The following is a 14,405-nucleotide window of genomic DNA, read 5'->3' as shown; positions in this document are numbered from 1 at the left end:
TCCTTCTCCACTGTGGTTGTTAAAAAATGCTAACATTTTCAAGAAATAAAGTTCCTGGCAACAGAGAGCTGGTGTTCAGATAACTGTAATGGTTGTCTCTCCAAAGTGCATGCATTTGTGACTTGAGTTTTGCTCTGCAGTCCCTGTGCTTCATCTGCAATTGCTCAAACCTCTCAGGACTACTTTCCAGGAAAACAGTCATCTTTTAGCTGTGTGAAATGTCTGCTGCTGTGGTTGGTCCACTGTATCTGCTGTAGTCTCGAAGCTTCGATACTGCGTTCCCTTCACTTCTTATTTCTTGGAAGTGATTAAGGATTCTGGATTTGGTACTTGAAGAGCCTTTCCACTGTAGCAAAGCTAAATTTTTGTGGTCCCCCTGCCCCCACTCAAAGGGGAGGAACTGTGCTCATTTGAGCTGTTTATTTGCAATACCCTTAATCCCTTGAATCACTCTGTTAGACTTCAGACTCCAAATCATCTTAGTTGCTAGATGTTTTACAAGTAATTGACACTGCAAATTTGGGTCCTAGGTGATGTGAATGTTTACTTTTTGAAGTGATATGGAACATCTGCTTTCACAGCTCTGCACTGTTTCTTGCTGAGGATGAGCTGCCCTGCAGTGATTTTCAAGAATTTGTGCATTAAAGAATTTCCCTGATGAGGTGGTAAAATCACTGTGCTTTTTTCTGTCTTCACATGAATTCCTTTCTTTTGCTGTCTCCACTGTCCCTCCAACCTTCATTTTAATCCAATTACTGTCAGGGTGAGCTTATCAGAAAGACCTTTTTATCCAGTGGTGACTACAGAGGGAGAGTAGACATGGATCAGTGAATTGGTTAAGTTTTGTTTAAAGTTTATCGTATGTGACATGCTGACTTCTTGATTTATTTTTGCCCTGGGTTGATTGATTTCTTGAAGATACCTTTAAATTCTAGAAGGAAATACTACATTAATTCTTTTCAAAATAAGAACTAGCTTGCTTCACTGTACCAAATTGACCTTAAAGAGAAAGGACTGAGCAGTGTTCAAGTTATACTGTAGGTTTGTCAGGCTTAATTGAGGCATCAAGTTGAATTAGTTATCACCTTAGTTAAATGCTAGTCTGGACATTCTCCAAAGCTCAAAATATGCATGTAATGAGACCATGAAGTAAACACACTTGCAGTCCAATTCAGAGTTTTTGCATATAATTCTCTCTTGCATGCCCTCATCTGTAAGATAGTTGGAGCAGTGTTGCCTCTGCTGGCTTGTTGTCATTTCTATGCATTTTAATTTTTCAGTATTGCATTAGTTGCCCTTGTGTTTTATGTTCAGACATGGTACTTGCAGTGGTTTTTAGAGAAGTATCCTTACCAAAGTGAAACAGGCTGTTGATGGTCGCTTTTGCAAAGTGTAGTTGTTGTAATTCATCTGCTACTTTTGAAGACTTTGTATTTGAAAGTGTGAACATCTAGAAATCCAGTTGGTGAAATCTTGATGATTGATTTATAGATCAAGCTTTTTGAATGTATTAAAAGTAATTTCAAATGAAATCTTTATAAAACAGCAAATAGGGTTTTTTTCTATTCTTTGTCTCAAGTATCTTTATTTAAAATGTGGTGCTACGTAGAAAGAATTGTGACTGTTTCTGGAAGGATTGTTGTCCAGGTAAGTTAAGCTATAACAACAAAATAAGTATTTCATTTGTTTTAGGGTTAATCTAATGGAAACTTCTGGGAAGTTTTCATTGGATAGGGAGTCAGGTGGATTAAACACCGAGGGAGTTTATTGAAGTAAAATGAGAGAAATATGCAGAAAAAGTAATGATCCCACTTTCAGATCCTGAATGTGCCTGTCCACATAAGTTCCTCTCAGTTTCTGTTTCATTCATTCCATTGTTAGTACAGAGTGATATTGAAATCTCCAGATGCTGTCAGCTGAAATACTGAAGAAAAATATGTTGATGTGAACTTCACTGTGAGGGCTACAGTCAGATTTCCAAGGAACTGATGGATTATTTCCTTTGCTAAACATGAATGGTTTTTTTTGCCTTTTCTTCAGATCTGTAGTTGTAGTGCTAATTATAGTATGCATTTGCCTGCAGTAGAAAGTCTGTGTGTTTCATACAGTGGTTTAAGGGCTTTTCAATAGAATCCTTCGTGATGGATTTGCTGTTCCTTCAGCTGCTTATTACCAATTTGTGCTGTTTGAAGCTCCAGCTCTGAACACTGTTCCTTGCTAATTACTCTCCACCAGCAACAGTCCCATGTGGCTTATACAGGAGGTACTACAGCCACTGGGATTTACACAGGATGGGAAATAGCTGAGGTTTTCAACCCGGTATTCCTGTAAGAGCCTCGAGCAAACGACTTGTGTGTGTGATGCACATTTTAAGTGTAATACTTGTCCATCATAAAACCTTGTGAGTGCATTAAAAAAAGCAAATGTTCTGTATTGGGTAAATGGTTCTGGTATTGATAGATATATTTGGACATACGCGTGTGGGTTTGTGTTCTTTTTTATAGTTGGAAGAGTCCTTGTCCTTTGCGTGCAGTGGGCCTGATCCAAAGCCTCATGAAGCCTTTGTGCTTTGATTCGGGCTTAGTGTTTGCTGTCTGTTCACAAGGCACAGATGTAAAAGAAAACAAAGACTCAGACACTTTCTGTAAATCATTTATGTCACCTGTACCATGATGTCAGATAGAGCTCTTTAATATGCATTTGGAGAGATGGTAAGGGTCAGATAGTACTCCATGAAGTATATTATATTGCAGTACTAATTAGTTGTCGTTTTCAAGATTGCGTTAAACATAAAAAAGGATAGTAAAAAAGAAATTACTCTGATTTTGCATATGGAAAAATTTACACAATGCCAGCTGTTCTTATTTGCATTTGTGTCATTGATTGCGTGTGTGATCTGACTGAAAAAGGTAAACTGATACTATTTTGTTTCCTTATCTAGACACACTACTTCGGCCTTTGGTTTCTCAGCAAGAGCCAGCAACATCGCTGGGTTGAACTGGAAAAGCCTTTGAAGAAGCAGCTGGACAAATTTGCCAATGAGCCTTTGCTTTTCTTTGGGGTAATGTTCTATGTGCCCAGTGTTTCCCGACTGCAGCAGGAGGTAACAAGGTATGTGCTTTCCCTCTGTTCACACTATTGTGGTATAGCTGGGAGGGAACAGACAGTTGCTCTGTTTCTGGCATTCAGTATTGGCTCAGGTATCATCTGGTTCTTTCTTTCCCTGATGATTGCCCAAATGGGAAAAAGTGAGAGAAGTTACCACTGGATTATATCTATTTGGAAAGAAAAAAAAAAAAAAAAGTGGTATTGGTGAATGATTATACATGACCAACTGCAGAAACAAAAAGGGAATAATAAATATATGTTTAAAAACCTGACATAAATTTTAAAAGGGACCTTGGTGACCATACTGTTTTTCTGTAATCTTCTACTGATTAAAAGGAAGCCATAGGCAAAGGACCTCTATATACAGTTTTAGTTTATTATGATTATGTTTACCTGTGCTTTGCTGAAAGTGAACTTTGGTATCTTTTCTGGGTTTTGCCCATCCCACTCCTGATTATTCCCCTTACACTTCACAAAAGGATTAAAATCGTTGGAGGGTATTAGTCCTTTAATTATGATCAGGGTGCACTTTTGCAAACAACTTCAGTGGGAATTGCTCTTTTACTCAGACTCCTGTGCTGCAGTTGTAAGAATGCAACTGTTTTGAGGGGCTGTTCTTGTAAACCACATCACTCTGTGGTTTATGCACATCTGTGCTGTATTTGAATAAAAAAAAAAAAGAGGAAAAAAAAGCCCACCTCACCCAAAAACGGGTGGGCTTGTTTTCTTTTAAACCAAAATTATTTCATTTATCTGGTCTAGAGCAAAGTTGCATCAGCACAACTAGAGGTAAAGCCTGGAATAAGTGGGTGAGGGCTACAGGGTGGCAGAAGCCTCCCCGCTGAAAAACATGTTGGTGCAAACCTGAAATTCACCACATGGTCGTCTTTTCTAAAAAAGATGTATAAGTAGTGGTGAAAGAGTGCCAGACACGAAGCGGTTTTTTGTTGCAGATTGCGTATTTTAAAAGATTCTTTTCTTAACGCTGAACTGGAGAATTGACTTTGGTAGGATGCAAAAGACTTGATTCTTAAAATGACAGCTATCAAGCAGTCCCTTGACTACTGTATGTGCAGAATTCTTGCCAAACAGTGGGCTGAAAGCATCACAAAACTTAAATTTCCCTGGGAATAGACTGAACATCAGTGCTTGTCTGTATCTGTGTGTTCCTGTTTCGTACGTGTTGGGAGAGGGAAGCCTCGTACCTTTTTCTTCAGAATTACTTAATATGCAGCAGAATGTCTGAAATGTTCTGTTGCTTGCTCTTGCCAGCCCAATCCTGGCCTAGTTGTGTGCAAGGAAGTGTTGTAGCTACTTGGATGCTATTCTCTCTTCAAGCTGCAGCCTGCAGTGCTGATTGCTCATTCATAGCTCACCTGCAGAAGTGTATTTGCTCATTCTTCCCAGGTTGGTAATAACAAAACATTTCAGTGACAATTGAACTTCATGGCACTCTCAGTTGGAGTGGCTGCTGAATTGTTTTTCTTTCTGAAGTGATTGATAACATAAGCTGCAGAGTCTTATAAGTGCCTCTTACGTTTCTTTAAATGTCTGTAACCAAACCAGCAGCTTATTAATGCATCTGGGATACAGAACAGCCTGTTGAGATTTTTGTGGGGTTTTTTTTGCTTTTTTTGTTTCCTGAAGTGGAATTGCTCACTGCAGATGATGTGATGACCGCAAACCTTCAACTGTGCAATTCCAGGTAGAGGTGGTAAATCTCATGTTTGAAGCAATGAGTGGTGGGGACACAGAGGACTCATCTGAAACAAATGACGGAGAAAGGCTTAGTCTGAACTGTGATTAGATGGACAGATGTGGGGAGTGGGGGTTGTAGGATTTTTGGGCTTTGTTTGCTCTTGATAAACTCATCAAACATTTGTTTTGAAATTGAGACTGTCTCCTTTTTAGGATTAGGCGTGATCGTGATACAGTTACCTCTGATGGTGAGGTAGGCACTAGACTTGCCCGCTCAGTGCCTATGTATTTGATTTAGATTTGTCATTTGTACATAAATATGTCTTAAATGCAGAACTTGTGGTCAGACACTTCATCTCCTTCCAGGAAGCTTCAGAACTGTCACAAACAAACCCAACCCCAAAACAAAACCATCACCAAAGGCTGAAGCTGCAAAGCTAGTGACAGCTCTGCTAGCAGCGAAGCTGTTACCTGTGTAACCGTCTCTTGGTGGAAACATTTCCAGCTCCGAGCTTGTCTGGCCATGTTTGGAGCTTGGGGTGAAACCCATATCTCAGTCCAGGCTTTTAGTTAATTGTAGACACCAGAATTTCCATGGTTGATTAATATTCCTTGAAGATGATGCAAAGTCGTCTGATAATACTTCAGCAAACACTTACATAATCCACAGCTATTCAGAAGCCAAGGAATTGGTTTACTGAGAGTTTACTTTGCTTCTGACCTGTGGGATTATAGACTTTGGCTTGATAGCTGCTTTTGAGAGATTTGTCCTGATTTGAATATTCCCGCCTGCTTCCAGCAGATGCAGCCCCCTGCACCTCATGTGCTGTCATTGCAAAGAGGAGAAGTCATCCAAGGCTTTTAGGTTTTGTTGCTTGAGAGGAGCTTTACTTGTGGGGTTGGTCAGTGGCTCTGAGGCAGTGTTCTTTCATCATTTTTGTTTGAAAGACCATCCGACTCTTGAAAACAATCTGTGGACCATTTTGTGTTCTGCTGTTGTTTGGTGATTGGGACTAACAGGAGGAATCCTTGTACAAATAAGACAATTCATATTTAGGTGAAGCCATAATAATTTATTTATAATATCATAACTTCTTTACACTTTATCATTACTGTTGGAAGTCTAAAATGCTAGTTATGCCTGCAGGCTCCTAGATTTTAGCTGCCTGCAGGTGTTGGTAGTGGTCAGGAGCTCTTCATGATTTTTCTGGTAACTTCTTGTGTTGCACAAGCCAAATGTGGATGCAGAAATAAGGGTAACACGGCTCCAAGTGCTATGTCCCACAGTGGTGAACAGACTCTATGGAAACCTGTTCGTATGTGACATGCTGGGAGTGGAATAGTAATCTGGTAAGAAGTCAGTGCTGTTCTGCAGAGGTACAGTGTGGGAGCGTTGGTTGACTTGCTGAATCTAAACTCAAGTAGCAGTGCTAACCACAGAGTTGCAGAATGCTTGATCTTGGAAGGTACATCTGGGGATCATCTACTCAGAGCAAGGTCAACCAGAGGAGATTTGCTGTAGGGCTGTGTCCCATTGCTTTTTGAATATCTCCATGGTTGGAGAGACTCCATGCTTTCTCTAGAAAACCTGTTCTACTGTTCAGTCACACTTGCAACAAAGAAGGGGCTTTTATGTTTAGAAGGAATTTCTTGTATTTCAGCATCTGCACAAATGACACCATCATTTCAAAGGTGTTTATGGCTATTGAGTAACTGAGTGGGTTAATGGGTTACATGAGTTGGCCATGTAACTGGTTATTGAGGACCTGGGTAGTGGTGGATGAAAATCTGGACATGAGCTGACAACATGTGCTTGCAGCCCAGAAGGCCAACCGTATCTGGGGTTGCATCAAAAGCAGCGTGGCCAGCAGGTCGAGGGAGGGGATTCTGCCACTCTACTGCACTCTGGTGAGACCCCACCTGGAGTCCTGTGTCCAGCTCTGGAGCCCTCAGCACCGGAAAGTCATGGACCTGTTGGAGCGGGTCCAGAGGAGGGCCACAAAAATGATCAGAGGGCTGGAGCACCTCTCCTATGAGGAAAGGCTGAGAGAGTTGGGGCTGTTCAGCCTGGAAGAGAAGGCTCTGGGGAGACCTTATTGCAGCCTTTCAGTACCTGAAGGGGCCTTATAGGAAAGATGGGGACAGGCTTTTTGGCAGGGCCTGTTGAGACAGGACAGGGAGTAATGGTTTTAAACTAGAAGAGGGTGGATTTAAACTAGATACAGGGAAAAATGTTTGACAGTGAGGGTGATGAAACACTGGCACAGGTTGGCCAGAGAGGTGTTACACGCTTCATCCCTGCACACATTCAAGGCCAGGTTGGACTGGGCTCTGAGCAACCTAATCTAGTCGTAGATGTCCCTGATCATTACTGGTGGGGTTGGACTAGATGACCTTTAAAGATCCCTTCCAACCCAATCTGTTGGGTGACTTGTAGAGCTGCAGGTGCCTGCATATAAACACAAGCACAGCCATGACTTACTGTGCCGTGCCTGTAGTTAGTTTGTAAGAGGTATTTCTGATAATATGAGAAAGGAGGGCCTGTGGGATCCTTGGGAAAGAAAATGAAAAGACCAAGACTGTGAGAGCCGTTTATTCAGCTAACAGCTCTTTGAAGTCAGTCTGAGGCCTGCAAGAAAAGATGAAGCAAAGCGTACTCTGGGGGACACATTAATCAGTAGGTCACATCTGACTCTGTGGATTGCAGTTCTTCACTTCGATTTTAGAAATTTGACACTTGCTTAAAGATGCAAACATTAGTGATGTGGGGTTTTTTCCCTCCTCAGACAAAGTTAAGTGGAGCATTGAGACAGGGACAGGGTAAGAAGCACCAGGAGGACGTTGTCAGTTTTGTTTGGTTAGTGATTATGAGTGCGAGCAGTGAGGCTTCTCAGGACAGCCGTGTTTCTTGACCCGTGATGGAAGCTTTTGCGGATATCCTAGGGAAATGTACAGAAAGCAGCTGCTGGTTGTAGAGTACCTGTCTCTTCTTTCTCATAAAGGCAATGAAATAAATGTTACTGTTATGCCTTCCATTCAGTGCAGTGGCATTGTACTCTTGGCATTGGGCCTTCTAGGAGAACTATTTCCTACCCTCTAGTCCTCTTGTTTCCGTACTCTTTCTACTCTGTTTCTTTTGTCTTGGGCTGAGGCTTCCATTTGTACGTGTCCCCTGAACTTAATCCTGTCTGCTACAAGTTCTCGGTGACTCCAGCATCTCCCCTGCCTCTAGTCCTGACATTCTACTTGCACCCAGTCCCACAGACATCTTCCAGGGGGAATTACGATTTAAAGCCCCATAAAAATTTCTTAAGGTGTCAGCAGGAGTTTCACCATACTGTAAGTGCTATAATTTGAAAATTTCTAGAAGAATTTGCAATAAACCAAATAAAAAAAAAAACAACCAAACAAACAAAAAAACCCTCTCCAGGCTAGATGGCAGCTACAGCAAGAGCCATTTGAGTGGGAGTATGGGGGCTGGCACATTGGCAAAAGGCATTTTTCATGGAAGGCTACTTAAACAACCTCTTTTCAGTCATCCAGCTGTTCTCAGAGTGAGCAGCCATCGCAGGTGGAGATGCTGTGCGTGCTTTGGGCATATTTAAAGCACTTGGGATCTGCATACTGTCTGATATAAAGGAGTCTTTGTGATGCCCTGTAGAGTAGATATGTGCATAGATTATAAATATAAATCTGCTTTTTATTTTCTGCTAACTCCTCCGAGGGAATGCAGCCTTTCAACAATTTATTTAAAAAAAAAAAAAAGTCTTTGTACAGTGTCTAAAGTAAACAAGCTTGCTTTCAGTGTGCTCTTGTTCCAAAAACAGAGAACCCACACACTCTTTCAGCTTTCTGAAAATGTAGGTGCGGTGTTGCTTTCTGCGCAAGTATCAGACAATCCATGGCCTTCTTGTTTTCACAGTTCTAAGGGAAAACTGAAGTTACATTTTTCTCCCGACAGTATCTGTCTTCACATGTGATACTGTTGTGCCTCCTGTGAAGGAATGAAGGTGTACCTTGGTCTGGTTTTCTTTTGTCTTTCTTGGAAGAAGCTTTTGGCATCTTACCATGTGCTCTGTACCCAGTAATATCCAGTGGTGTTTGTGCTGTTGCAGATTGGGACATAATCCTGCAAAACGAGAGCAGTTCCTAGTCTGGGTGCCAGCAGCGGGGCTGGCTCTCCAGGGTGCTGTGCACAGTAGGTCTGGTATGCACGACTCTGTAGGGAGGGACGTACTCCAGCATCTGCTGTATTTGGCTTTTGCCCCAAGTTCAGCTGTCAGCTCTGCATTTTCCCTGAAGAACGTGCTGTGCAGTTTTCCTGTGAAAGAAAACAGAGTGTTTAGAATGGGGTGGCTGCACCTGCACAGTGTGGGAATGAATGTGTTTTCAGGTGGAAAATTAGAGCCTGTGGCTGCCAGGCGTCTTTTCTGGAGGGCCTGTGAAAAATCAGCCTCAAACTTACCCTCCTTTAAATACATGAACATTTATTTCTTCTGATGTTTTGCTGCCTTACCCTTTTCTTCAGCTTTTTGTAGCTTTTTTTTTCTGTGTGTCCTTCAAGGAAGTATTTCTTCTTCACAATTCCCCGCCTTTCCCTTTTTTTATTTTTCTTCAAGTGTTAGCTGAAGAATTTTTAAACAAACATTCTTCTAAAACATACACAGCTACAGACTTTCAGGACTCTACGAATTTTTAAATCATGTAAGGATAAAGTAGAGGGGAAAACATTAGTGTTTGACTGCTTCGTATTTACAGGGGAAAATGTTCTGGCAAATCTCCTTTTTTTTGTATAAACTCTGGACTTTTTTTCCTTCCCCTCAAAAAAGTCCTCCTTCAATGTCTCACCTACTTGAGCTTATCTTTGCTTTTAGTCTGCTTTACTTATTTTGACCAAGGTAAAGTTTCACAGCCTCCTGGTTGGTAGCTTTTAATACAAGTACAATCAGCTGGAGTTTTGTACCAGTCACTGCTGTCTTTAGATGTTGCTCTTAATTGCTGTGCTAAGGCTGGATATCACATATCCTCCTGTGCCAGCCTGGTTTTGTGGCAAGCTCGGTGATGGGGAACTCTTTTGGCTGTTGAGGTTGTAAGGGACATGAGGCTGCTTTTTGCTTTTCATACTTGGTCGCACCTGCAGCTAGTGGCTGAATGAGAAGTTTCTGTGTGTGCCTTTGAGTTCATGGTAGTTGATTTGAGCGCTGTGATGACTTCATTGTCCAAAATGATTATATTGTGTATCACAGTGCGTCAGAAAAAAACAGCACGACACATACCATCTGATTTGTTCAGGACAGCTTTCCCTATGCTTGTCGAAAGTGAGGGGTTGTGACAGGTTGTGTGGTCATGCTTCTTAATATAACTCTGATAGACCATAGGGTTTTTTTGATGCCAGTGATTGTTAAAAATTCATCAACGCTTAAATTTTTTCTTTTCTGTGGCAGTACAGAGAAGTGCCATGGGAGGTGGGAGGAGAAGAGAGATGTGTGGTTAGGCTGGATGGGTCGACAAACGAGCAAGAACTGAATGACATACAGCAAGTGGGAAGGTGGAGTATTTAAAAAACAAAAGGCCAGAGTTTGGTCTCTCATACCTGGAGATTTAAGTCAGGATTTAACCATTCAGTATTACTGTTGTAACTGAGCGGAATAAAGGTTGGTTTTCAGGCAGCAGAAGCCTTACTGCCTTGTCCAAATTTGTCTCTTCCCAAGAACCTTCATCATTTCATGTTTACAGTATACTTCTTCCAAGCACATGTTTTAAGAGTACGCCTGCTCTCTTGGAAAGATTGTATCCAAGAGCAGGCTATGTAGCTTCCAGAGAAACCAACGCAACCAGTTACTCACTTCCCTCTTTTCTGGGAAATGGCCTTGCTACTGTGTGTGTGCCCATCAGCTGTGCCACGCTTACAGAGCAGCTCTGCTCGCACCGTGCAGGAAAGGCCGTGACACGTAGCCCTCTCTTGGCACGAGGAAGAGCTCTGCGGCTTGCCTGGCTGGAAGGATGATGCACCTCTTCACTTAGAAGCAAGACTGTTCTCTTCAACACAAATATGATATTAATGATCAGAACAGTCCCATGTTTTTAACTATTTCTAGTTTAAAAGTCTTGGTTTTAAAAGTCTGTTGGTTTGCTTTGTTTCTTATATTGGACTGGATCCCTTTGTGGCATAAACCAGCGTAGCTCCTTTATTCTAACAGAATATTTCCAACTTTCTGTGTATTCTATATATATCATATTTCAGTCTTATAAGGAGCTATGGATGAATGGACAGTAATTTTTAATTAACACAATCACTGCTATACATGGAAGTCCTATCAAATGAACAGAAAAGGACAGGATGTTCTGTCAGAACAGCAGACCTTAGAAATGGAAGAGAGTTTAATTCCATGAGCCCTCTCAAACCTTTTGTTCCCAGCTAAATGATTGGGAGAGTTGAATTACTGGGTAATTTTTACAGGGGAATGGTGGAGACCAACTATGAAGTGGCATGGAGTGCCAACTGACCTATATGTGGTGGTACTAATTCTTTCTGTTTTAATTTTAGAACTAATATGCAGTGGTGTAGGTAGGTGCTGTGTCGTGAAACACAATAAAAGAAGAGTTAGGATGAGTATCAGTGTAAGTATCTTATTCATAAGACATTGTGGTGGGGTCTCCCAGAGGAAGCAGCAGGAACTCTGGAGCTGAAATTTTATAAATCGATAAAATTTGAGCAAATTTAGGAGGCAATATCTGTTGGAACAGAATCCTATTTTGGTTTAGACTTTGGTTGCGAGCCTGCCTTACTGTACAGGTCCTGTTTCTGATCATGGTTCCAGTGCTGATTGTGCCATGACTGGAACTGCACAGTATCTCCCGAGGATGGGAGAAAGGCAAGCTCTGGGATTCCTTGCTGTGTGGAGGTAGTCATGAACCCTCAGGGAGTCCTGAGTCCCCAGGGATCCCAGCTCTCTTCTGTTGGACAAGACTGTGGATGGGTCCTGAGTTAACTTTGTAGTGTTGACTTTTTATTTATTTTTTTTCTTCCAGCTGCAGGAATCTGGGACTAAACAGCAATGCTCTCAGCCACCCCAGCTACTGTCTAGGAGCTCACGTAGCCCAGGCAGGGGAGCAGCACTGGAACTGCTTGCGAGCTGGATGCGTTTTAAGAGCCCTGGGTGGCCACCCAGGCTTAGACAGTCTGGGGTATTTGCATTTTGGTGCTGCTTTGATGGTTTTATTGTTTTGTTTTAATTATTAGACTTTTTTTAGTATTAGTGGCTACTGCTGCATAAAAAACATACATTAGGCTTGCAGTCTGCCTTGTTGTAAACAAGGTGATACTTAATTAGCCCTAATGTTGCTTTTAGAGGACAGCAACAACAAATAATGTGCAGTATTTGCTTGGGTCTTCTTGTGTTCATGTTGTTGAAGCGTATGTGTTGTTTTGCTTTTCAGTGATATTCTTGAGTTGGTTCTTTTTGGATGTGTACTTTAGTGGATGTTTAAACTTTGACTTAAAAATAAGAACTCCTTCAAGGCAGGGGTAAGATTCAACATTAATTCCCTGTTTATAAAATAATTTGCTGAGGAGGGCAAACCCTTCTCCCAGCTGACTTTCTTCAGTGAATGGGGACCTTGTTCTCTGTGTGTTGGTTACTGAAAGCTGAGCTCTTTGTGCCAGATATTTTAAGAAACTGTTGACACTTAGATCTAATCTATTACATTATACTGTGCTTTTAGACCAGAAAGTGAATGTGTTTTCATGTGTGTGGTTGGGCAGTACATATGTAGCAATTCTAAAAAATAGAGTTGCATAACTATAAATACAGTGTTGGATACTTCAGCCTGCATTCTTGCTTTAGTGTGTTTTGAAGGCAGTGGCTGTGATGGTTAGAAATGTTGCAACAGGAATGTCTTGGCATTAGGCAGTATCACATTTACATCTGATCATGAGGAAATAATACTTATTTTATGTTCTGGGGCTTAGTCACGTGTTCTTACATATCACTCTCCTGATGGAAACTATTTGTATGTTTAATTTTAGTGGAAGAGATACTTTTGGAGTACTCTAGACTTTTTATTGTGCCCTCTTAAATGGTAGCAAAGGTTACATTTTGAGTTTCTACTCTTCTTGTATGATAAAGATACACCATTTACACACAGTGCCGGAGCTTCCTCTCTGGTCTTAGGTAGACTGACCTAACCCTTCCATGCCAGTCAATGCTGGTGGAGGCATTTGCACTTGAATGCTAATTCCAGAAAGAAGAGCTGAAGGTTCATGAAACTTTTTGAACCTGGTACTCAGGACACTTCATGATCCTTAAAGAGAAGGAAATAAATGAAGCATTTTGAAACTTGCTTTGGAGGTCTGACCAACTTCTGAGAGAGAGTCTTCTGCCTTCCTGCAAGGAAACAAAAACCTTGTGAATGGGCTGTATGTTTATTCTGTGATATCTGACAGTCGAAATGGTGCTAAGGCTGTAAATGTGGCCTTCTGTTTTTCAGTGAAGAGCTTGCTTTGTGTCCGAAGCTGTGTGTTTGGATGACTCATACCTACTGCTTTTTGTTTCTCAGGCTATGAGGAAGCTGTCCTCACCGCTGCTGGCGATAAACACTTGTGTTCTGTGGATCACTGGGATACCTTCAGGATATGACTTAGTAGGAATGGTGGTGTCGGGTGGATGGGACTTGATGATCTTAGAGGTCTTTTCCAACCTATGATTCTGTGATTGGTTCTCTTTCTACTTAAATCCTGTCCTCCTTGCCCCTTGGCTTTCCCCTGTTAGATCTCCCAAGTGCCACACACACATGTGGTTGCATACGTTTAGTTGTGTTGTTAACAGTACCCATTTTGTGTGTGTGTGTGTATGGAAAAATGATTGAAAGTTTGCTCGTATAATCTGAATGTGTACCCCGATCTTGTTTTGTGTTTATGGCAGGTTATCTGAAATAGTGTTGAAAAGTAATTTTAAATCTTTTTGTAATTGACGGTAGAACTGCCATGAAAACTGCAACTTTTTGGAATGAAGTGGAAAGTTGCGTTGTGCTTTCTTTGAACTACAGACTGTCTTAAGGTGAGAGGATGAGTGTATGGATAGCAAGCCTCTGCTTACACAGCTGGAGGATTTGTCAGAAGTAGTTGTATTTAACAACGTGGCCCAGCTATAGATCAACTCACACTTGAAGACTCTACAAGAAACCTTCAGCTAGGTATTTAGTCTCAAGGACTGTCAGGCTTAAGATACGATATAGAGATAGAAAATAACAAACAAAAATGGACTTTGTTTTATTAGTATAATTTCTAAACAGAAATAATATTTGTAGACTTGACATTGAAGTCTAATGTTTCCTGACAGACAGGAGCACGCTGCCGTCACCACGATGGACAGGGGGTTCCCTGCTGCCTTCGTTGCCTTCTCTCTGAAGCAAAGACTGAGCTTCAGTCAGGAGGATTCTGTAAACCTAAGATGAAGCTTCTGCTGTGGTGGCAGTGGGAATGACTCAACAGGATCAGTTTTGACAGATTTTGTTCCCTGAAAGTTGTTAGTGTATTGTCATCCTCTTAAACCAGACAGACACAACTGAAAATAAGTAGAGGAACTTTTTTCTCTCCT

The 14,405-nt window shown here is 41.4% G+C and overlaps 1 protein-coding gene across 1 annotated transcript in view; it reads left to right on the top strand.

The window, feature by feature from the left end:
* Positions 1-14,405, top strand: part of PTPN14 (protein tyrosine phosphatase non-receptor type 14) — a 121,530-nt gene that overhangs the window by 49,194 nt on the left and 57,931 nt on the right. Inside the window, exon 3 of the mRNA XM_075412986.1 lies at positions 2,942-3,111. Coding sequence (XP_075269101.1) covers positions 2,942-3,111 — 170 coding nt within the window. The remainder of the gene's footprint in view (positions 1-2,941; positions 3,112-14,405) is intronic.

This window comes from Opisthocomus hoazin, chromosome 2 (genome assembly GCF_030867145.1).
Source record: "Opisthocomus hoazin isolate bOpiHoa1 chromosome 2, bOpiHoa1.hap1, whole genome shotgun sequence".
Lineage (NCBI taxonomy): Eukaryota > Metazoa > Chordata > Aves > Opisthocomiformes > Opisthocomidae > Opisthocomus > Opisthocomus hoazin.
Note: the sequence above shows the minus strand (reverse complement) of the source record. Positions and strands in the feature narration are given on the sequence as shown.